Below are 26,069 nucleotides of genomic sequence, written 5' to 3' on the forward strand. Positions count from 1 at the left end.
TCACAGCTAGCATGACAGTCTAGGGTTTGTGTGGTCTCTCAGCTAGCATGACAGTCTAGGGTTTGTGTGGTCTCTCAGCTAGCATGACAGTCTAGGGTTTGTGTGGTCTCTCAGCTAGCATGACAGTCTAGGGTTTGTGTGGTCTCTCAGCTAGCATGACAGTCTAGGGTTTGTGTGGTCTCTCAGCTAGCATGACAGTCTAGGGTTTGTGTGGTCTCTCAGCTAGCATGACAGTCTAGGGTTTAGCTGAAAAAAGAGGATTCAAATCATAAGAGAAACAGTCGGAAGAAAAGACACAAGGAAGAGATGTTCAATAAAATTGTATATATCAATATATAGAAATATTTAAGAATAACATCAGAAAATAATAAAAAGGTGACAGACCATTTTGGCAATTTGAGTACAGATGTTATTTTCATGTACATAAGAACCCATCTCCCTCCCACAGCAAAACAGTGTAAAAAAAAGACCTAAAGAAGAAAAAAAGGCACGAGAAAACAACAATTCATTTTCTAAACAGAGGAGGATGAAAGACAATGAGATGATATTGAGAATATTGAGGATGAACCACCTTGTATGACTTGTACTAATAAATAAAATAAAAATTGGAAAAATAAAAGGATATCAGATGAAAACAAGACCAAGCGACAACACAAAACACTTTGGTGGTTATTAATTCATATTTCGTACAATCAGGCAATACAGTGTTCTTTTATACAAATAAATTAATTTACCGTCATCAACAATTTTTTTCTTATCTAAAATCTTATGTACATCTTTTTCTTTTACACAATTGTATAATACTTTATCAAACTTTTTTTTGCAATATGACAATGTATTTACAAATCATGATTTTCAAACCCCCCCGCCAGCTACTCCGGTCCCAAATACACAAATTCATGTGCACTCACCCTGACACACACACACACACACACACACACACACACACACACACACACACACACACACACACACACACACACACACACACACACACACACACACACACACACACACACACACACACACACACACACACACACACACACCTCCCCATGCAATACACACATCATAGAAGGCATTCTGAGACGGCTGTGCAACAAAGAGCCTACAAAAAGTTTTCAATATGGCTGTGGGATGAACATAAACAAAACACACACACACCCTCCATCTCACTCATTCCCATTCCCTCCTGTCGGTCTCCGTGAACAAAAATACAACAATGGAAGGGACTCTGAAATGTCTATTTACCCAGCACAGCGGAGCACTAGTGTAACAGACATCACAAAAGGAGAGGGGGACAAAAGAGAGGGGGATAAAGGAGGGCCGTGTTTACTAACAGGAGGATCCAACCTGACTGAACCTCATTACTGTTGAGAAGTGCATACCAACTGTCACCCTATTCCCTATATACTGCACTACTTTTGACCAGAGCCCTATGGGTTTCCCTGTGGGTCCTGGTCAAAAGTAGTGCACTATTAAGGGAATAGGGTGCCATTTGGGACAAAGTCTAAATCTGCCACGTGGCCTCGGCCACCAACTCACCTGACAGGAGCCTTTTGTCAGCAATCAACTTACTACTGAGTTCCTCCTGCATGATAGACCTCCTACTGAGATCCTCCAGTATGTTAGACCTTCTACTGAGATCCTGCTGTATAATAGGTAGACCTACTACTGAGTTCCTCCTGTATGTTAGACCTTCTACTGAGATCCTCCTGTATGTTAGACCTTCTACTGAGTTCCTCCTGTATGTTAGACCTTCTACTGAGATCCTGCTGTATGTTAGACCTTCTACTGAGATCCTCCTGTATGTTAGACCTTCTACTGAGATCCTGCTGTATAATAGGTAGACCTCCTACTGAGTTCCTCCTGTATGTTAGACCTTCTATTGAGATCCTCCTGCATGATAGACCTCCTACTGAGTTCCTCCTGCATGATAGACCTTCTACTGAGTTATTCCTGTATGATAGACCTCCTACTAATGTCCTCCTGTATGATAGACCTCCCACTGAGTTCCTCCTGTATGATAGACCTTCTACTGACCTCCTCCTGTATGATAGGTAGACCTACTGACCTCCTCCTGTATGATAGGTAGACCTACTGACCTCCTCCTGTATGATAGGTAGACCTACTGACCTCCTCCTGTATGATAGACCTCCTACTAATGTCCTCCTGTATGAAAGCTCACAATGACATCTGCTCAAAGAACGAGGACAGGGGCATTGTGGAGTGCTTGTGAAGGGTGAGTGAATATGCATGCCTTTGTGTGATCTATCGAGGGTGAGTGACTGTGTGTGTATGAGTTTACTGACAAAGAGAGCAGATGGGAGAATAAAATCACCAAAAACAGATGACACATTTACCAACCACATACCCTATGGCCATGGAAAACAGCTAAAAAGGAGAGAAGAATAATAGCTAACAATTAGCCTGGTAGCCAATAGCCATTTCTGGTTTAGCCTAGATACACATTAGCCTGCTACCTAGAAAGCTAGCTATTTCTGCTTTAACCTTGATAAACAGCCTGTTAGCCAGAAAGCTAGCTATTTCTGCTTTAGCCTTTATAAACAGCCTGCTAGCCAGAAAACGAGTTATTTCTGCTTTAGCCTTGATAAACAGCATGCTAGCCAGAAAGCTAGTTATTTCTGCTTTAGCCTTGATAAACAGCATGCTAGCCAGAAAGCTAGTTATTTCTGCTTTAGCCTTGATAATCAGCATGCTAGCCAGAAAGCTGGCTATTTCTGCTTCAGCCAACTCTGTTGTCATTATCCTGCCTAACACAGATACCCTTGGCCATTAGCTGGTAATTAGACATATTTTCACTGGGCCTATAAATCCAGGCCACCCTTAATAACTACAAAGGCTTCTCTCGCTAAGCCTTCAGTTTTTTCTTGGATCCCACCAAAATCTCTCCTTGACCCTCCTATTCCCTGCTTGCCTTCTGATAGCCTTTGTGGTTCAATAAAGAAAACATCAAAGAGGTTTCTGCCACGGCTCAACTGTACTTCACAGGATAGCAACAAGGATGCAAAACTCCTCTCCAATGGCGAGAGAAAGTACACACACAGGTTTACACACACACGTAAATCCACACACAAATGCTGGGACAGACAAGCAAACTCACACTCACACACAAGCCCACACACTCTCTTTTAAACCTTTCACTCCACTCCAAGACAAATGCCCCGACCAGAATAACTAAACACTATGACATCTTTAGTAACAATGAGGTGAGCAATAAAACATGTTAAATGAATATCTTAAAACCGTACAGATTGTCCCATCTACTAAGGTGCTGCCGTGGTTTAAACCTCCTCCTAAAAAGTCTCTCCAGAAAATGGAGGTTCCACCAGGGAAATAAAATGGAGAGCCTAAATTTACAACGTCAAGGATTAAAATAATATTTTGTAACTCCTCTCGCCCTTAAATGTGAGACATATAACACAGCTCAATACTGCTTAGATTGATCAAAAGTGGATGAAAAACATACAGAATTGGAGTTGACTCCTTTTCAAGTCCAGTGAGGAAATGTATCTAAATTCAATTGATACGTAGAGAATTCATGAACTGAATTCTTATCAATTTTCTAAATTGACAGGAATTCAATTGGAACCCACCCAAACTCTGACATCACATTTAAAAACGTAGAAAGTGTAAAACTGTTGATCCTGTGTAATGAACTGGCACATCATGGACTTTAATGGCTGGATGTGATGATATCATAACATCATATGTCCATCCATTCAACAAGTCAGTCAGCTTGAGTGACCTGTAACCTCAGTACTGTGTGTGCGTGTGCCTGAGCGGCGGCCATCTTGAACCTTAACCTCCTGAGCGGCCATCTTGTCTTGTCTCCATACTCATTTCGCCGTAGTAGACAGCATAGGCTGCTCCGTGTACCAATGAGTCCCCGGATCAGGCATACTGCCACCTAGTGGCAGCGCAATGAACTGTGGGCATGTATTTCCGCCCCCGCCGACTACGCCACACCCCACTCCGGCCGGGTACGGGTGGTGCCCGTGGTGGCCGCCCATGATGCCATCCGTCCGGCCGATGTGAATCTCGTCCTCCTCGCCCTCGCCTGTGGTCTTGCGGTAGACAGGGTTGTCGAAATTCATGCTCTTGGTGGCGTTCTGGCGATAGTTCCGCCAAACCAGGTAGACGCCGGTGCAGAGCAGGCCGAAGATCACTGTGGCAACAATAGGAACTGCATGCGTTTAACACACAGTGGCAGGGGAAGGATAGGGGGGGGGCACGGGGAAGATGGAGGAGCGTTAATGTCATCGGAGCATGAGCATCGTGAGACGAAAGGCACAGAGATGAAGTAGAGCAAATTAAGGCATGCGGGGGGACAGAGCGGAGAGGGGGACGCAGAAGGAACTGGCCTTGTGTTGAAGATTTCTTTGCTAGGCTGGTGGATCAATTGCCATTAATATCATCAAGGTATAATCTCATTACTTTGAAAAACAATTATCTAGGCAACATTATGGTTGTCTCAGAACTTCTGGAGCCAGCTAGGCTTTGCGTAACCATGACACCAAGTCCTGTCAGATGGGTCATTTCTGAGAGATCTTCGCAAAAACTAGGGCTTGAGTCAGTATTCATGAAAAACTGTGGCTATTATGGACTGGACCTTTGGTCAGTGAAGTAGGATTTGGCACAGAGGAACTTTAACTGTCCAGCAAGCTCATAAAACTGAGGGTTTACTAGAATCTTTAAGGGTTGTATATTTAACTGATGCATTTAAGTACCGAGAGACAAGGGTGTCTAGAAGACATCCTTTCTTACAGTAGGTAGAAGCTAACATTACCTTCACTAGCTACTTCAACTTTATATTTCAATAGAGTATTACTACAGGTTAGCTTTAACTGCAGATTTATTACACTTTAATATTAGCTGGATTCCAAAAGGAGTTGCAGATTATCTTCAGAGTAAAAGGTGACATAATTTCATAATCTAAGAGTTCATTGTAATTGATTTACATTTTAGTACAGAGTGACTTACTAACTTTCCCTCTTTCCCCGAGTAAAAACTCATATCATCATCACGATGCCATTACTTATGCTTGAGGACATTATTACATTATATGGGTAAGTCCTGCCCTGTCTAAGTCACCTAATAAAGATTGCTGGGTTCTTTCTGCTTATAATCTAATTCACCTTGGTGAGTCTTCTGCTGTCCCTGTGACCACCAGTGTGTCCATTACTCTGTAATAAGAAGGTTAGGAGAGACTAGCATTGCCCATATGCCCTCACTATGACCTCAGTACCCTACACGTAAAGCCTCGGCTCCACATGAATTATGATAAAACGCTACAGAAAAGGACAGGGTCACGTTCATTAGGACACGCAACGCAATCATTTGCAGCGGAAAACGAAAATAACATTTCTTATTGGACAAATCTAGTTAGCCCCCAGGTGTTTCAGTCAGTTTTTCATCCATTTAGAATACCTCCATCTCTATGTGTTTTCTGACTACCTGCAATAATACATGCAACCAAACCCACGGCCACCTGAAGGTCTATGGTTGTTTTGATTGGAACGTACCCAACACGGACAATAAATGGATGGATATGCAGTGGCAGAATGTCAAGACACACACCATGGCTTCTGCGAGCGGCCATGGCTCTAGGCATGATCTCTCCGGTCCAAACTGAACTAGGATCAGTGGATAGGAGAGTAGGGCCATGTCTCTAGGCATGGTCCCTCTCATACAAACTGAACCAGGATCAGTAGATAGGAGATAAATATAGCAGTTGGGACAGGAGAAGCAGCCTCCGTGGAGTACAGAGAGTGGACGTGTACTTACCTATGGGGATCACTACTCCCAGAACTGCCACTGTCAGGTTCTCACCCAGGAGGAAATGCTCACTTCCAGCTATAGAGAAGAGAGAGAGGGGGGAAGGAGGAAAGAGAGAGAGAGAGGAAAGAAACCAAGAGAGACGGACAGAGAGAGAGAGTGGGGAGAAAGAAAAGGAGAGAGAGAAAGACAGAGATGGAGTGTCAGATAAGAAAAGAGAGAGGGGAATTAAAAGTGAGCGAGAGAGAGTGATAGTGACAGAAAGAGGGAGAAAGAGAAAATCAAATGTTACACAAGTGCCATTTCTCAATGTCTCACTTCTCCTTTCATGACCCCTGGGACAGGGCTGTGTTACCCCTTAGGACCCCCTGGGACAGGGCTGTATTTCCTCTCAGGACCCCTGGGACAAAGCTGTTACCCCTCAGGATCCCTGGGACAGGGCTGTTACCCCTCAGGACCCCTGGGATAGGGCTGTTACCCCTCAGGACCCCTGGGACAGGGCTGTGTTACCCCTTAGGACCCCTGGTAGGGCTGTGTTACCCCTTAGGACCCCTGGGACAGGACTGTGTTACCCCTTAGGACCCCTGGTGCAGGGCTGTGTTACCCCTTTTCAACAAGTCAGTTCATCAAATTCCTGTGCTGCTAGAGCTGCCCATGTCAACTGTCAGTGCTGTTAATGTGAAGTGGAAACGTCTAGGAGCAACAACGGCTCAGCTGCGAAGTGCTAGGCCACAAAAGCTCACAGAGAGGGACTGCCGAGTGCTGAAGCTCGTAGTGTGTAAAAATAGTCTGGCCTCGGTTGCAACATTCACTACAGAGTTCCAAACTGCTTCTGGAAGCAACTTCAGCACAATAACTGTTTGTAGGGAGCTTGATGAAATGGATTTCCATGGCTGAGCAGCCACACACAAACCTAAGATCACCATGCGCAATGCCAACCGTTGGCTGGAGTGGTGCAAAGCTCGCCACCATTGGACTCTGGAGCAGTGGAAAAGCGTTCTCCGGAGTGATGAATCACGCTTCACTATTTGGCAGTCCGACGGACAAATCTGGGTTTGGCGGATGCAAGGAGAAAGCTACCTGCCCCAATGCATGGTGCCAACTGTAAAGTTTGGGGGATAAGGAATAATTGTCTGGGGATGTTTTTCATGATGGTTCGGGCTAGGCCCCTTAGTTCTAGTGAAGGGAAATCTTAACGCTACAGCATACAATGACATTGTAGATGATTCTGTGCTTCCAACTTGTGGAGAAGGCCCTTTCCTGTTTCCATGACAATGCCACCGTGCACAAAGCCAGGTTCATACAGAAATGGTTTGTAGAGATCTGTGTGGAAGAACTTGACTGGCCCTCACAGAGCCCTGACCTCAACCCCATCGAATACCTTTGTGATGAATTGGAACGCCGACTGCGAGCCAGGCCTAATCGCCCAACATCAGTGCCCGACCTCACTAATGCTCTTGTGGCTGAATGGAAGCAAGTCCCCACAGCAATGTTCCAACATCTAGTGGGAAGCCTTCCCAGAAGAGTGGAGGCTGTTATAGCAGCAAAAGGGGGACCAACTCCATATTAATGCCCATGATTTTGGAATGAGATGTTCGACGAGCACATACATTTGGTCATGTAGTCTATATACCCACTTCTAGTCTCACACTCACACACAATAATGACATTTTATATGATCATGCCTGCTAGGTGAAATGTTGTTTCTATCTCTCTAAATGATTGAAAATCACACATCCACGCTAATTACTGAATAAGGGGAATACGTGGATAATTGAAGCCTTTTTATGGTGTGCTGTCAAATCTATTTTACTATGTAGCTAACTGCCACTTATTTACGTCTGTTAAACAGAGTACAAACATACTGCACAGATACAAACACCCACACACTCACAGTGGTGGGAGAGGTTGCTGTCCTCCTTGACGACGAAGCCTACTGTGGTGGAGGTGACCAGGATGTTGGTGTCAGCAGTGGGATCCAAACCACGGCCTTCCTTCTCCTCCACCCCAGGTTTTGAGCTAGGGGGGGGCTCTGGGGTGCTGGAGGGGGCTGGGATGAGGTGGGGCACCCCGGCGTCTGCCTGGGACAACCCAGAAGTGTGAGGGGAGACCTTGTCGTTGGCGCCCGTGGTGATGGCCACAGGTGATGATGTGGTAGTGGTCTCATTTGCTAGAGGAAGAAGGAAAGTCGATATTAGTTATAGTTTATCAATTTATTTTGGACAGTGAAGCTAAAACTTAGAATTTGGCTCAACACGGCAGCATTTTGGATTTGAGATCAAATGTTTCATGAGATGCAACAACACAGAATGTAACCTTTTATTTGAGGGTATTTTCATACATATCTGTTTTACCGTTTACAAATGAAAACACTTTATGTATCTAGTCCCCACATTTAAAGAAGTCATAAGTATTTGGACAAATTCACTTATAGAATGAGCTCCAAAACTATTGGATCAGTGACACATGTTATTGTTGTTTTTGGCTCTGTACTCCAGCACTTTGAATTTGAAATGAAACAATGACTAAAGTGCAGACTGTCAACTTTAATTTGATGGTATTTTCATCAACTGTTTGAAAATGAAAGCACTTTATGTATCTAGTCCCCGCATCTGGAAGTGTCATAAGTATTTGGACAAATTCACTTATAGTGTATTAAAGTAGTCAAAAGTTTAGTATTTGGTCCCATATTCCTAGCACACAATGACTCTACAAACTTGTTAGATGCATTTGCAGTTTTGGTTGTGTTTCATATTAAAGAAATGAATAGTAAATAATGTATTGTGCCATTTTGGAGTCACTTTTATTGTAAATAAGAATATAATATATTTCAAAACACTTTTTTACATTAATGTGGATGCTACCATGGTTACAGATAATCCTGAATGAATCGTGAATAATGATGAGTGAAAAAGTTACAGAGGGTCAAAGATCATGCTAACCTCTCACCATTACCAATAACAGGCGAGGTTAGCATTTCTTGGGGATATGATCTAACCTCTCACCATTACCAATAACAGAGAAGGTTAGTATGTATTGGGGATATGATCTAACCTTTCACCATTACCAATAACAGGGGAGGTTAGTATGTCTTGGGGATATGATCTAACCTTTCACCATTACCAATAACAGAGAAGGTTAGTATGTATTGGGGATATGATCTAACCTCTCACCATTACCAATAACAGAGAAGGTTAGTATGTATTGGGGATATGATCTAACCTTTCACCATTACCAATAACAGGGGAGGTTAGTATGTCTTGGGGATATGATCTAACCTCTCACCAGTACCAATAACAGGGGAGGTTAGCATGTCTTGGGGATATGATCTAACCTCTCACCAGTACCAATAACAGGGGAGGTTAGTATGTCTTGGGGATATGATCTAACCTCTCACCATTACCAATAACAGAGAAGGTTAGTATGTCTTGGGGATATGATCTAACCTCTCACCATTACCAATAACAGGGGAGGTTAGCATGTCTTGGGGATATGATCTAACCTCTCACCATTACCAATAACAAGGGGGTACGATATTTATGCCTCTAACTTTCTCACTTATCATTATTCACTATCATTATTCACGATTAGACTAGAACACAATTAGACTAGAACACAATTAGACCAGAACAATATTAGACCTGACCAATATTAGACCTGACCAATATTAGACTAGACCAATATTAGACTAGACCAATATTAGCACAATTAGACTAGAATAGAACACGATTAGACTAGAACACAATTAGACTAGAACACGATTAGACTAGAACACAATTAGACTAGAACACAATTAGACTAGAACACAATTAGACTAGAACACAATTAGACTAGAACACAATTAGACTAGAACACAATTAGACTAGAACACAATTAGACTAGAACACGATTAGACTAGAACACAATTAGACTAGAACACAATTAGACTAGAACACAATTAGACTAGAACACAATTAGACTAGAACACGATTAGACTAGAACACGATTGGACTTTAAGGTGATCATATAGTTTTACTATAGTTTTATCAAAACCTAAAATAAAGTCAAATCCCACACAGTAGTAGAGGCTGGGGTCACATTAAATCAGAGGATGGGCTTTATGGTAACGGATAGAATGGAATGAAGGGAACGATACCAGTTGAGCCCCTTCTCCCACCAGCCTCCGCTAACACCCACCCACACGCATTCTCCCACCAGCCTCCACTAACACCCACCCAGACCCATTCTCCCACCAGCCTCCACTAACACCCACCCACACCCATTCTCCCACCAGCCTCCACTAACACCCACCCACACCCATTCTCCCACCAGCCTCCACTAACATCCACCCACACCCATTCTCCCACCAGCCTCCACTAACACCCACCCACACCCATTCTCCCACCAGCCTCCACTAACAACCACCCACACCCGTTCTCCCACCAGCCTCCACTAACACCCACCCACACTCGTTCTCCCACCAGCCTCCACTAACACCCGCCCACACCCATTCTCCCACCAGCCTCCACTAACACCCACCCACACCCATTCTCCCACCAGCCTCCACTAACACCCACCCACACCCATTCTCCCACCAGCCTCCACTAACACCTACCCACACCCATTCTCCCACCAGCCTCCACTAACACCCACCCACACCCATTCTCCCACCAGCCTCCACTAACACCCACCCACACCCATTCTCCCACCAGCCTCCACTAACACCCGCCCACACCCATTCTCCCACCAGCCTCCACTAACACCCACCCACACCCATTCTCCCACCAGCCTCCACTAACACCCACCCACACCCATTCTCCCACCAGCCTCCACTAACACCCACCCTCTCACCTGGCATGCAGGCACGCATTTCGGGGCCCAGGTCCTGTCCTGTGGGGCAGGCGCAGGTGTATTTGGGGGAGTGCTCTGTGATCTGGGGGGCTTTGAGACACAGGTACTCACAGCCACCGTTGTCCTCACTGCCCAGGTTACAGCTGTCTGGGCCTTAGTGAGGGAGATAGAGACACACACACAGTCAGAGACACAGTCAGAGACAGAGGCACAGTCAGAGACAGAGACACAGTCAGAGACAGAGACACAGTCAGAGACCAGAGACACAATCAGAGACCAGAGACACAGTCAGAGACCAGAGACACAGTCAGAGACCAGAGACCAGAGACACAGTCAGAGACACAATCAGAGACACAGTCAGAGACAGAGACACAGTCAGAGACAGAGACACAGTCAGAGACCAGAGACACAGTCAGAGACCAGAGACACAATCAGAGACCAGAGACACAGTCAGAGACCAGAGACCAGAGACACAGTCAGAGACCAGAGACCAGAGACACAGTCAGAGACAGAGACACAGTCAGAGACCAGAGACACAATCAGAGACCAGAGACACAGAGACCAGAGACCAGAGACACAGTCAGAGACACAATCAGAGACACAGTCAGAGACAGAGACACAGTCAGAGACAGAGACACAGTCAGAGACCAGAGACACAGGCAGAGACCAGAGACACAGTCAGAGACACAGTCAGAGACACAGTCAGAGACAGAGAAAGTCAGTGACAGAGACACAGTCAGAGACAGAGACACAGTCAGAGACAGAGACACAGTCAGAGACAGAGACACAGTCAGAGACAGAGAAAGTCAGAGACACAGTCAGAGACAGAGACAGAGAAAGTCAGAGACACAGTCAGAAACACCTGGTTGCTGGCGGAGCGGGTGGAAGACCACTATGTCGTGAGGGTCTTTGAGGTGCTCGGCCACTGTGCTGATGTCCTGGCCCGTTAGCCTGTTAGCGCTGTACACCGCCTCTCTCTCCCGGTCTGTCCAGTAGATACGGTCCTGACAGGAGGAAAGAGATGAGGGAGGGATGGAAGGAGAGAGAGAGAAGCAACAAATACACAATCACTTTGTACATTAATAACATTGTGTGTAATTATCCGTAAAATAATGTAGCAGACAGACGGCACTTTGATTTATAAAAGGCTGAGCTAGCTAGTGGCACTTTGATTTATAAAAGGCTGAGCTAGCCAGTGGGACTTTGGGGAAATGTTGTTGTAAAAGTGGTTGTAAAAATACAGTAGACAGACAGACAGACAGACAGACTTCTCAAGCAGCGTCATGTGAATAAGCTATACTTTTACAGTTCAGAAATATCTAGGTACTGTATCTCTTATTGCTACTGTAAGGGTGAGCATTCCATTCCACTGAGATAAACCAACTCTGACCTCGACTTCACCCTGTTGGTGTTGATTTTCTGTTTCCGGGAACATTCCCCTAACATTATCAACCTTCAAAAGACCTTCTGCGGAGGGGAGCTGACATCATTCCGTTCTGCGGAGGGGAGCTGACATCATTCCGTTCTGTGGAGGGGAACTGATATCATTCCTGCTATTGATGTGGAAACCCATAACTTAATGCCCATAAGAGTCCGGGGGCGAGATGTCACATCCTGCAGTACCGAAGTGTATATGGGGGGCAAGTATCTATGTGTGCGTGTCAGGGTGACCAGAATGGCGCCGGACAACGAGACTGGGAAGATTTAAATTTACCGGCCATTTGAGAAATTTACCGGACCCATGTGCATTGGGTACATAAACCCATTAGGGCGTCCAACCACGGTGCTCAGCATGACAGAAATTACTTTTAGATTGTGGTGATGCGTCTGAACAGAACATGCAACTCATGTAATGAAGCAGCCAATAAACCGTCATTTTCAAACATTGACAAAATGCAATTCACGGGAAAACACCATTCTAAACAGAGCACCTGGGAAAACACCATTCTAAACAGATCACCTGGGAAAACACCATTCTAAACAGATCACCTGGGAAAACACCATTCTAAACAGAGCACCTGGGAAAACACCATTCTAAACAGAGCACCTGGGAAAACACCATTCTAAACAGATCACCTGGGAAAACACCATTCTAAACAGAGCACCTGGGAAAACACCATTCTAAACAGACCTGGGAAAACACCTGGGAAAACACCATTCTAAACAGATCACCTGGGAAAACACCATTCTAAACAGAGCACCTGGGAAAACACCATTCTAAACAGAGCACCTGGGAAAACACCATTCTAAACAGAGCACCTGGGAAAACACCATTCTAAACAGAGCACCTGGGAAAACACCATTCTAAACAGAGCACCTGGGAAAACACCATTCTAAACAGATCACCTGGGAAAACACCATTCTAAACAGATCACCTGGGAAAACACCAAAACAGATCACCACCATTCTAAACAATCACCTGGGAAAACACCATTCTAAACAGAGCACCTGGGAAAACATCATTCTAAACAGAGCACCTGGGAAAACACCATTCTAAACAGAGGACCTGGGAAAACACCATTCTAAACAGAGCAGCACCTGGGAAAACACCATTCTAAACAGAGCACCTGGGAAAACACCATTCTAAACAGATCACCTGGGAAAACACCATTCTAACAGAGCACCTGGGAAAACATCATTCTAAACAGAGCACCTGGGAAAACACCATTCTAACAGAGCACCTGGGAAAACACCATTCTTAATAACAGAGCACCTGGTAGCAGTTTCATATGTGACTGAGATGAAAATGGGGAATTTAAAGATGCAACAACTAGGATGGGTTGCTAATATGACTAGGACTGTGACGATTTTACTGTGTCGAAAAGGGAGCACGCCATCCCCTCTAGTTACTGCCCTTGTTATCCTGGAGTTGCTTTCCTTGAGCATGATATTCCACCATAGGGGTGGAGAGCAAGACCATGCAGGATCTTAAAGACAGGGCTTGCATCTACATACTGCTTAGAGCTATCCAGACTAAATAAAGGATGTTTGTAAATGATATGACAATGGTGGTAACTGTTTGGTTTGTTATCAAAAATGTTAAGTGCTTGTTTGTAGAGTGATTCAATTGGTTTCAGAATACTAGCTCCTGCTCCCTCTGTGACAAGCATGTGAGGCAATATCTAAGATGTGAGAAGATCACAGCATGCATGAGGCAGGGCCTCCAGACGAAGGAAAGGTCTTATCAACCTAAAATTGGATAATCCAAACTTGACCGTGTTTAACCACCTTCTTCACATGTTTCTTAAATGTCAAGTTGGAGTCCAAAATGACACCAAGATACCTGAAGTTAGACACAACTTTCAGATTCTCCCCATTAACAGGAATAGCAGGTTGGGAAAAAATCTATGGATTTCTTAGAGAAGTACATAAAAACAGTTTTGTCGATATTTAAATGCAGGCAAGAATTAGTCATCCATTTAGAAACATGTACCATAGCTCCAGTTAACTTATAAACAACCAATTGTCAATTTTTTTTGTGTACATTCAGAACTGTATCATCTGCATACATGTTAACTTGTGGGAGATAATTTATATAGATGGTGAACAGAAGGGGGCCTAATATTGACCCTTGTGGGACCCCAATGTTATAGTAAAGAGTCCGACTGAGTGTCCTCCCAAACGAACCCTTTGGCTTCTGTTTGTCAGATAGGAATACATCCAACTAATAACTTCCAAGGAGGATAGGAGGACCTCATGATTCACAGTATCAAAGGCCTTTTTAAGATCCAAAAAGACTGTGCCGACTTCACCACTTATGTCCAGTTTAGATTTAATGCACTCCAGAAAATAGCAATTGGCTGTTTCGGTAGAATGGTTAGTTTTGAATCCAAATTGCATTTGATGTATGGAGTTGCCCTGAATGAGGTGATCAGTCAGATGATCAGCCACCCATCTTTCAGCTACTTTTCATAGCACTGGAAGAATGCTCATATTTCGGTAATTTCCACCAGTGTTGGGTCACCAGATTTTAAAACAGGTATCATTGCAGCAGACTACCAAGCATTGGGGAAGAACCCATATTTGATGGACAGATTAACTATATGGACAATAGGGGCAATCAGATAATATTCGTGTCTCTTCAGGAATACAGTTTCTAGGCCAAAATACATTGTTTGTTCTAGAGCTCCTGAAGAAGCTAATAACACTGTCCACTGCTGATGCTGAAATTTCAGGAATTCTGAATATTGGTTTAGTATTATCTATTGTAGTGAGAACTGTGGTCTTGGTTGAACATCTTTGAGCCAATTCCCTGACAGAGTCAACAAAAAAAAATGTTAAAGGTGGTGGATATGAAATTGGAGTCTTGAATTAGAATCCCATTAACCTTTAATTCAGGATGGTTTTGGGCCTTTTCAGCTCCTCTCCCTCTAAGTTTGTTGAGATTCTCCCAAATCACTTTGCCATTTCCTTTTCCTTCATTGATCACTTTAAGAAAGAACTCTGCTTTTGCATTTTTATTTTTTTTTAATATTCCTAACCACTTTATTTCTCAGTGCTGTAAATATACGTCTGTCATCATTCTTACCAGACTTCAGTGCTTTTTTTTCCAAGGAAAAATCCCGTTCCCTCATCTGCCTCCAGAGGTCCTCATTAAGACATGGTAGAGAGGTTTTCCGTCTTGGTTTACATGGACATTTCCTAGTAAAAGAGGTATCCAATTTGTCAATAGCTGACAGAAATGTTCTGTATCCAGACTCTGGGTCTTCCTTTCTTATCAGATCAGGCCAGTGAATGTGACTTATAGGTGAATCGTAGTTGCTCACTTTTATGGATTTTGTTATCGTACTGTTGCACATTAATATGGTTCTTAAATCTCTTTTTAGTGATTTTTCTATCCACCAATGTAACATTGTGGTCAGCTATGCCAGTTAGTAAGTTACTGGAGTTAAGTTAATTATTCGATCAGGTCTGTTTGTAAACACCAATTTGAGTCTGGGATGACTGTGTTACTCTGCTTGGACCTTGTAATATTTGAGTCAGGTTGAAACAATCTGTGATGTCTTTGAGTTTTTCTCTGCAAGTTTTGTTTTCCCAGTCTATACAGAAATCGCCCATGAAGATAATCTCCTTCTTATGATCACATTCTTTAAGCATTTAGATGGTCATAAAACAAGATATCCGATGTTGGTGGTCGATATAATCCAATAATAGTGAGAGACATATGAGGGGAGAGGAAGACAGTCAGCCCCATACATTCAATGTCATTGGCATGTTTCCATATGGTAGGATTGCATTTCAAGTTATCTTTCATGTAAATCCAAATCAAATCAAATTTATTTATATAGCCCTTCGTACATCAGCTGATATCTCAAAGTGCTGTACAGAAACCCAGCCTAAAACCCCAAACAGCAAGCAATGCAGGTGTAGAAGCACGGTGGCTAGGAAAAACTCCCTAGAAAGGCCAAAACCTAGGAAGAAACCTAGAGAGGAACCAGGCTGTGTGGGGTGGCCAGTCCTCTTCTGGCTGTGCCGGATGTACATAAGTAATCCACCCTCTCTGCCCTCTCCCCTGTCCCTCCTGAATATGGAATATCCAGGGACTTTAAAGACAGAAATAGGAGAAGATTTCTTCGCCCATGTCTCAGAGAAACAGAAAAAAATCAAGATTAGAGGTCGTTCAATAAATGTTCCACCTGTTCACTCTTAGAAATAATGCTATGCATATTAAGATGCCCTCCCAGTATTCCTCTAGGCTTGGAACGAGGGTTCCAGAGCACTTTAACCTGATTAACGGTTTGAAAAAGTTTCAAGGTACAATGTTTTCTAATACCTGTGTTAAGGGAACTGAGTTTCTGTCTCGAAGGCGGGTTTTGTTAGGGACATGTATAAAGAGTTGGCATTAAAATGAAATTATCAGCAGATTGCGCATCCTCTTGAAAAGCCATGTTAGCGACAGAAGTTATGCTCACATACACAGAATGTCCTATGAACCAGATCATTTTGGTTACTCAAATATAGATTATTTCAATCACTCATCAATGATTTCGGTCTGGATGGCTAATTAGGGGGACTTTTCTCCACTTCTCCCAGAATGACATCCTCCATATCATGTTTTTCTGCAGGTGACCTACTGTTACTCCAAACTCTGATGGGGAGCCTGGTAGCCTGGGATGCTTGTTGATTCCAGATTGTTTGAATGCAGGCCAGCATTGATGTTTGGCTGCCTTCTTTAATATTCCCCAGAGATTTGCACCGCCTTCGGGATCTCTTATTTACCTCAACGTTTTCTATCGGGTTTGATGATTGTCACTAGTCACTTTCCCAGCTTCATTTTTTTTTAGCATTTTTCCTCTTATTCTTCTTCTTCTTGGAACGAGAGGTCACTGTTGCAGACTCCGGCTCACCAGGTACCAACTCCGATGTTTCATTCACTCCGTCTTTGTCCTTGGGAGCCGAGGAATTATTATCTTCTATCTCAGTCTCACGTTCAGTCATTTCAGCTGAGATACGTGATACATCTGCCCTGCCCATAGGGACAGGATTATTATCCTGCACACAGTGTGAAAAAATTTCTTCTATGTACCTTACGTTGTCCAGTGTAGTAGGACTGTACTCTACCATCTCCTGACCCCCTCTAGTGTGGGATTGTGTCAGCCAGTCCTGTCTACGTGCAGCACCTTGTCCATCATAAAATACTTTGATCCAGTGAGCCCATCTTTAACAGATCGTGTTCTAGGAATGATGGATGCTGCTTCAACATATACAAAGGATTTCCATTGGAGCAGTTTGTAAGTTGACTGTTGTATCTTATCATGCGCCTCATCACTCTCCCCACCACCTTACATCCAGCGTCAGCCAGAAACTCAGTCACAACACTATAATCAGCTGATTCAGGTAGTTCTTTAATTGTATGTAGTTCTGGTCAGCCACGCGCGACTTCAAACTAAACAGATTATTCTCTTTGAACACAACATGTTTTCCTCTGACTGTTATTCCTCTGATCAGAAGCTTTGCTCTTGCTTCTTTACTCAGAATATATATATATATATGCCAGAGTGCACATACTCTCTGTACTGGCCTCAAGTGATTTGTATGAATTTCATGTATGAGACTGTGGTAGAGCTCCTCCTCCTTAATGGGGTTGGCTATGGCCTCCTTTGTCAGGATCTCTCCATGATAAAAATAGGTAAAACAGTCTCCTTTGGGGCATTTCCACCCACAACCTTGCTCCGTGTCTCATTTTCCATTTTCCTTGACATCAGTTTTTGCATCGCTGGAAATAGCCACAACTACAGCAGGCATTTTAATTGTAGTGTTAATGATTAAAGTAATTTGTTTAACATTGAAATATATCAACACAATTATTCAGCATTATACAGTGAGGATACTTCTTACTTAAAATAATTGATCAATGGTTGATCCTCAAATAGATATTTTCTGGATTCAGTGTTCTCCAGCAATAGAAGCTTCCCAGCTGGACCGAATACCCGAACAAAAGGAGATATCGAAACACAACAAAACTAAATATGGTCGATAAATCCAAAAATGAATCAAACAAGCAAACATGCCATCTGGTTTCTATGGATAGATAATAAACAGAGAGTAGCAGCAGTGTCACAACAAATGGGGGTCAATGCTAATAGTCCGGGTGATCATTTGATTAATTGTTCTTATGGCTTGCGGGTAAAAGCTGTTAAGGATCCTTTTGGACCTAGACTTGACGCTCCGGTACCGCTTGCTGTGCGGTAGCAGAGAGAACAGTCTTTGACTTGGGTGATTGGAATTTTTTGGGCCTTCCTCTGACACCGCCTAGTATAGAGGTCATGAATGACCGTAAGCTTGACCTCAGTGATGTACTGGGCAGTACACACTACCCTCTGTAGCGCCTTGAATGGGCTTATAAAAGCACATGTTTTACTCCAGCAACACCCAGCTGAGGAGCTGCAGGCGAAATCCCGTCTCTGTATGCAAAATCCCGTCTCTGTATGCAAAATCCCGTCTCTGTATGCAAAATCCCGTCTCAGTATGCGAAATCCCGTCTCAGTATGCGAAATCCCGTCTCTTTATGCGAAATCCCGTCTCTGTATGCAAAATCCCGTCTCTGTATGCAAAATCCCGTCTCTGTATGCAAAATCCCGTCTCAGTATGCGAAATCCCGTCTCAGTATGCGAAATCCCGTCTCACTTAGGTTCACTTATTTCCACTAAATTATGCAAATGAACCTATAGACCGATAGGCATGATGGTCAAATGTATTTACATCGACTGGTATTTCCATCAGTGGATAAAAAGCATTATTTTGCACAAAAAACAAGAAAAGCAGGCTAATGTAAACCTGGCACGTGTGTGTAATGTAAACCCTGGTACGTGTGTGTAATGTAAACCTGGTGCGTGTGTGTAATGTAAACCCTGGTGCGTGTGTGTAATGTAAACCTGGTGCGTGTGTGTGTAATGTAAACCTGGTGCGTGTGTGTAATGTAAACCTGGTGCATGTGTGTAATGTAAACCTGGTGCGTGTGTGTAATGTAAACCTGGTGCGTGTGTGTAATGTAAACCTGGTGCGTGTGTGTAATGTAAACCTGGTGCGTGTGGGTAATGTAAACCTGGTGCGTGTGGGTAATGTAAACCTGGTGCGTGTGTGTAATGTAAACCTGGTGCGTGTGTGTAATGTAAACCTGGTGCGTGTGTGTAATGTAAACCTGGTGCGTGTGTGTAATGTAAACCTGGTGCGTGTACGTGTGTGTAATGTAAACCTGGTGCGTGTGTGTAATGTAAACCTGGTGCGTGTGTGTAATGTAAACCTGGTGCGTGTGTGTAATGTAAACCTGGTGCGTGTGTGTAATGTAAACCTGGTGCGTGTGTGTAATGTAAACCTGGTGCGTGTGTGTAATGTAAACCTGGTACGTGTGTGTAATGTAAACCTGGTGCGTGTGTGTAATGTAAACCCTGGTACGTGTGGGTAATGTAAACCTGGTGCGTGTGTGTAATGTAAACCTGGTACGTGTGTGTAATGTAAACCCTGGTACGTGTGTGTAATGTAAACCCTGGTACGTGTGGGTAATGTAAACCTGGTGCGTGTGTGTAATGTAAACCTGGTGCGTGTGTGTACGTGTGTTAGTGTACGTGTGCTGCAATACACTAAATAAAACTGTAATAAAAGTGGATTGGGTTTTACAAAAGGTTTTCTTCTCACAAAATGGACAATAAATGATGTGTTATTAAACCACCATCCTGCAGTAGCTGTCTAACATTTGTATCAGCTTTCAATAAGAACATATTTTTCCTTTTAGCTACTACAATGCATAAGAAATCTTAACATATTAACTTTTAATAGTAGAGCTCTACTGTAGATGCTATTGTGACAACTGCAGATGCAGAAAGGATTTACATTTTTTTTTCTGAAATTGTAAAACGCTCCTTTCAAATTTACCAGCAGTTTTGGGAGTGGATAGTTGGGAGTGGAGAGTACGGAGAGTAGGGAGCGGAGAGTACGGAGAGTAGGGAGCGGAGAGTACGGAGAGTAGGGAGAGGAGAGAACGGAGAGTAGGGAGCGGAGAGTAGGGAGAGTAGGGAGAGGAGAGAACGGAGAGTAGGGAGTGGAGAGTACGGAGAGTAGGGAGAGAAGGGAGAGTAGGGAGAGTAGGGAGTGGAGAGTACGGAGAGTAGGGAGCGGAGAGTACGGAGAGTAGGGAGTGGAGAGTACGGAGAGTAGGGAGTGGAGAGAACGGAGAGTAGGGAGTGTAGGGAGCGGAGAGTAGGGAGTGGAGAGTAGGGAGTGGAGAGTAGGGAGCGGAGAGTACGGAGAGGAGAGAACGGAGAGTAGGGAGAGTAGGGAGAGGAGAGAACGGAGAGTAGGGAGTGGAGAGTACGGAGAGTAGGGAGCGGAGAGTACGGAGAGTAGGGAGTGGAGAGAACGGAGAGTAGGGAGAGGAGAGTACGGAGAGTAGGGAGAGTAGGGAGTGGAGAGAACGGAGCGGAGAGTAGGGAGTGGAGAGTACGGAGAGTAGGGAGCGGAGAGTAGGGAGCGGAGAGTAGGGAGTGGAGAGAACGGAGAGTAGGGAGTGGAGAGTACGGAGAGTAGGGAGCGGAGAGTACGGAGAGTAGGGAGTGGAGAGTACGGAGAGTAGGGAGTGGAGAGTACGGAGAGTAGGGAGTGGAGAGTACGGAGCGGAGAGTAGGGAGTGGAGAGTAGGGAGGGGAGAGTAGGGAGCGGAGAGTATGTAGTGGACAGTAGGGAGCGGAGAGTAGGGAGCGGAGAGTAGGGAGTGGAGAGTACGGAGAGTAGGGAGTGTAGGGAGCGGAGAGTAGGGAGTGGAGAGTAGGGAGTGGAGAGTAGGGAGCGGAGAGTAGGGAGCGGAGAGTACGGAGGGGAGAGTACGGAGGGGAGAGGAGAGTAGGGAGCGGAGAGAACGGAGAGTAGGGAGTGGAGAGAACGGAGAGTAGGGAGAGGAGAGAACGGAGAGTAGGGAGTGGAGAGTACGGAGAGTAGGGAGAGTAGGGAGTGGAGAGTAGGGAACGGAGAGTAGGGAGCGGAGAGGAGAGAACGGAGAGTAGGGAGTGGAGAGTACGGAGAGTAGGGAGAGTAGGGAGAGGAGAGAACGGAGAGTAGGGAGCGGAGAGAACGGAGAGTAGGGAGCGGAGAGAACGGAGAGTAGGGAGCGGAGAGTAGGGAGTGGAGAGTACGGAGCGGAGAGTAGGGCGTGGAGAGTAGGGAGCGGAGAGTAGGGAGCGGAGAGTACGTAGTGGAGAGTAGGGAGCGGAGAGTAGGGAGCGGAGAGTACGGAGGGGAGAGGAGAGTAGGGAGCGGAGAGTAGGGAGCGGAGAGTACGGAGGGGAGAGGAGAGTATGGAGGGGAGAGGAGAGTACGGAGGGGAGAGGAGAGTACAGAGCGGAGAGGAGAGTACGGAGGGGAGAGTACGGAGCTGGGAGTTTAGGAGCGGAGCGTTAGGAGTCTCTCTATGAATTTGAACAGTGGACTAAAACAATGTCATTACCACAGTGGATGACCATGCAGAGTCTTTAAGGCAGCAGGGTAAATACCACAGTGCCTAAACTGGCTGTGAAATGAAACTGACACACACTTACATGCTGGCTAGACCGGACAACCACGTGCGTCATCGCGCGCATGTTGATTTTGTACATTCACACCAAATGTGATCCAGACACACAGGTTAAAATATCAAAATGAAAAATTCATCGACATTTAGCTAGCTAGCTTGCTGTCGCTAGTTAATTTGTCCTGGGATATGAACATTTTGTTGTTATTTTACCTGAAATGCACAAGGTCATTTTCTTCTGGATCTTGTGTTGTCTACTCCGACATTTAATCCACAGATAAAAAGGGGAAACTAACAGTTTCTAATAATCTCTTGGCCACTGGACTGGAGTGTGGGCCTCAGTTCATCTTTCAATCACCCACGTGGGTGTATGCTCCTAAAAACCAATGAGGAGGTGGCAGGACTTGCAGTGTGTCAAGCGTCAAAAATACGCAGACTCTCGTTGCCACGCGCGAGTGGTTTAGATTAAATGATTGAATAAATTGTATGTGTACATTTATTTTACAACGTTCAAACTCCTCCTCCATTGGAAAAGCATTCCAGGTGAAGCTGGTTGAGAGTGTGCCAAGAGTGTGCCAAGAGTGTGCAAAGTTGTCATCAAGACAAAGTGTGGCTACTTTGAAGAATCTAAAATATATTTTCATTGGTTTAACACTTTTTTCAGTTACTACATGATTCCATATGTGTTATTTCATAGTGTTTATGCCTTACAATGTAGAAAATAGTAAAACAATTTATAAAAACCCTTGTATGAGGCGTGTCCAAACTTTTGACTGTTAGTGTATGCTTGTGCACACGCAGACACACACACGCGCACAGACTTGCACTTCCCTCTGGCCCACCCTGACCCAGCCTCCAGCCTGTCTGTGTGTGCCATGTGACTAGGGCCAGCAGTAAAACGTTGTTATGGGTGTGTGCCAGTGTGTCAAAGCTGTGCCTGCACAACCATATGTGCCAATGTTGTGGTCCTGCCTGCAGTGTGTGTGTGGCACTAAGAACAACAGAGATCTGGCCAGAGCTCAGCTCCTCTCCTGTTTCCTCAGTTTATTCCAAACAGTCTGTTATCCCAGAGGGGAACACAGCACAGCAGATACACATTATTTTATTTTTGTATTTTAGCAGACACTCTTATCCAGAGCGACTTACAGGAGGAATGAGGACACATCCCCAGGTTTTTCACCTTGTCGGCTCCTATAATAAACCCCTATAATAAACCCCTATAATAAACCCCTACAATAAACCACTATAATAAATGCCTATAATAAACCCCTATAATAAACCACTATAATAAATCCCTATAATAAACCACTACAATAAACCACTATAATAAATGCCTATAATAAACCCCTATAATAAACCCCTATAATAAACCCCTATAATAAACCCCTACAATAAATGCCTATAATAAACCCCTATAATAAACCCCTATAATAAATCCCTATAATAAATCCCTATAATAAACCACTATAATAAACCCCTATAATAAATCCCTATAATAAACCCCTATAATAAACCACTATAATAAATGCCTATAATAAACCCCTATTTTATTTTACCTTTATTTAACTAGGCAAGTCAGTTAAGAACAAATTCTTATTTTCAATGACGGCCTAGGAACAGTGGGTTAACTGCCTGTTCAGTGGCAGAACGACAGATTTGTACCTTGTCAGCTCGGGGATTTGAACTTGCAACCTTTCGGTTACCAGTCCAACACGCTACCCTGCCACCCCGATATAATAATAAACCACTACAATAAACCACTATAATAAATGCCTATATTGGAATGTAGTGGCTGTCCAGTTACTGTATGGGTTTTGACTGACAGACAATCTGAATTTGAGCACCACACACCACAAGAAGTTGCCCCCCCCATCCCTCCCGCTAACTGGACAACTTTTGACATGTTTTTGTTGTCTGGGTGAGAGAAATGCAGTAAATTAAGAGGACACACAAGCTAGCCAAAACATCTGTTTGTGCACTTCACATTTCCATATCATAAAACTCATGTCATACACAGTGTCAACTTTTATTATCACTGTGTTAGATGTACAGTTCCAAGATGACATGGTGTTATACTCGGAGTTGTTCTGAACACAATGAGCCTATGTTAGTCTATCACAGTAGCGTTGCGTTGGGTAAAACCACTGGGGAAGCCGGGACAGAAAATAACAAAAGCCTTATTACAACCTATGTGTTGTGATGACTGCGCTGTTTGCTCTATAACCTGTTAATTCATATGCCTTGACACTGTGATATATTTGACACTGTGATATATTTGACACTGATATATTTGACACTGATATATTTGACACTGTGATATATTTGACACTGTGATATATTTGACACTGATATATTTGACACTGATATATTTGACACTGATATATTTGACACTGATATATTTGACACTGATATATTTGACACTGTGATATATTTGACACTGATATATTTGACACTGATATATTTGACACTGATATATTTGACACTGATATATTTGACACTGATATATTTGACACTGATATATTTGACACTGATATATTTGACACTGTGATATATTTGACACTGATATATTTGACACTGTGATATATTTGACACTGATATATTTGACACTGATATATTTGACACTGATATATTTGACACTGATATATTTGACACTGATATATTTGACACTGATATATTTGACACTGATATATTTGACACTGTGATATATTTGACACTGTGATATATTTGACACTGATATATTTGACACTGTGATATATTTGACACTGATATATTTGACACTGATATATTTGACACTGATATATTTGACACTGATATATTTGACACTGATATATTTGACACTGTGATATATTTGACACTGTGATATATTTGACACTGATATATTTGACACTGATATATTTGACACTGATATATTTGACACTGATATATTTGACACTGATATATTTGACACTGTGATATATTTGACACTGATATATTTGACACTGATATATTTGACACTGATATATTTGACACTGTGATATATTTGACACTGATATATTTGACACTGTGATATATTTGACACTGTGATATATTTGACACTGATATATTTGACACTGTGATATATTTGACACTGTGATGTACAGTGGGGAGAACCAGTATTTGATACACTGCCGATTTCGCAGGTTTTCCTACTTACAAAGCATGTAGAGGTCTGTAATTTTTATCATAGGTACACTTAAACTGTGAGAGACGGAATCTAAAACTAAAATCCAGAAAATCACATTATATGATTTTTAAGTAATTAATTTGCATTTTATTGCATGACACAAGTATTTGATCACCTACCAACCAGTAAGAATTCCGGCTCTCACAGACCTGTTAGTTTGTATTTAAGAAGCCCTCCTGTTCTCCACTCATCACCTGTATTAACTGCACCTGTTTGAACTCGTTACCTGTATAAAAGACACCTGTCCACACACTCAATCAAACAGACTCCAACCTCTCCACAATGGCCAAGACCAGAGAGGGTGAAAGGACATCAGGGATAAAATTGTAGACCTGCACAAGGCTGGGATGGGCTACAGGACAATAGGCAAGCAGCTTGGTGAGAAGGCAACAACTGTTGGCACAATTATTAAAAAATAGAAGAAGTTCAAGATGACAGTCAATCACCCTCGGTCTGGAGCTCCATGCAAGATCTCACCTCGTGGGGCATCAATGATCATGAGGAAGGTGAGGGATCAGCCCAGAACTACACGGCAGGACCTGGTCAATGACCTGAAGAGAGCTGGGACCACAGTCTCAAAGAAAACCATTAGTAACACACTACGCCGTCATGGATTATAATCCTGCAGCGCACACAAGGTCCCCCTGCTCAAGCCAGCGTATGTCCAGGCCCGTCTGAAGTTTGCCAATGACCATCTGGATGATCCAGAGGAGGAATGGGAGAAGGTCATGTGGTCTGATGAGACAAAAATAGAGCTTTTTGGTCTAAACTCCACTCGCCGTGTTTGGAGGAAGAAGAAGGATGAGTGCAACCCCAAGAACACCATCCTAACCGTGAAGCATGGAGGTGGAAACATATTCTTTGGGGATGCTTTTCTGCAAAGGGGACATGACAGACCTCTACATGCTTTGTAAGTGGGAAAACCTGCAAAATCGGCAGTGTATCAAATACTTGTTCTCCCCACTGTATGTGGCTAATGCTGAGACAATAAGAAGACACAGTTTGTTTCATCACAAAACCGGAGAGCAACCTCTGTCAGGTGAAGTCCACAAAGCATATTGCATGTACAGTAACAGACAGTGACATGACCTACAGCATGGTGAAGCAAGCTAAAGTTTCTGACATTTTTTGGACCACTAAACAACTATTGACTTAGAACCACAGAGAGTTACCGCAAGTCACAAGTCACACAGAAAACAGGAGCTGCCTCCACTATTCCAGCACCATTTACACTTCAAC

General features: G+C 43.6%; 1 protein-coding gene across 1 annotated transcript in view; it reads right to left on the minus strand.

Annotated features, from left to right (window-relative positions):
• Positions 1-309: 309 nt before the first annotated feature.
• LOC112226393 (low-density lipoprotein receptor-related protein 8-like) overlaps positions 310-26,069 on the minus strand; it is a 90,324-nt gene continuing 64,564 nt past the window's right edge. Inside the window, exons 11-15 of the mRNA XM_042307871.1 lie at positions 11,492-11,633; positions 10,630-10,782; positions 7,694-7,969; positions 5,809-5,877; positions 310-4,207 (exon numbers count right to left, since the gene is read on the minus strand). Of these exons, the coding sequence (XP_042163805.1) occupies positions 3,861-4,207; positions 5,809-5,877; positions 7,694-7,969; positions 10,630-10,782; positions 11,492-11,633 (987 nt within the window). The 3' untranslated portion in view covers positions 310-3,860. The remainder of the gene's footprint in view (positions 4,208-5,808; positions 5,878-7,693; positions 7,970-10,629; positions 10,783-11,491; positions 11,634-26,069) is intronic.

The sequence above is a fragment of the Oncorhynchus tshawytscha genome, linkage group LG28 (genome assembly GCF_018296145.1).
Source record: "Oncorhynchus tshawytscha isolate Ot180627B linkage group LG28, Otsh_v2.0, whole genome shotgun sequence".
NCBI classification, from domain to species: domain Eukaryota; kingdom Metazoa; phylum Chordata; class Actinopteri; order Salmoniformes; family Salmonidae; genus Oncorhynchus; species Oncorhynchus tshawytscha.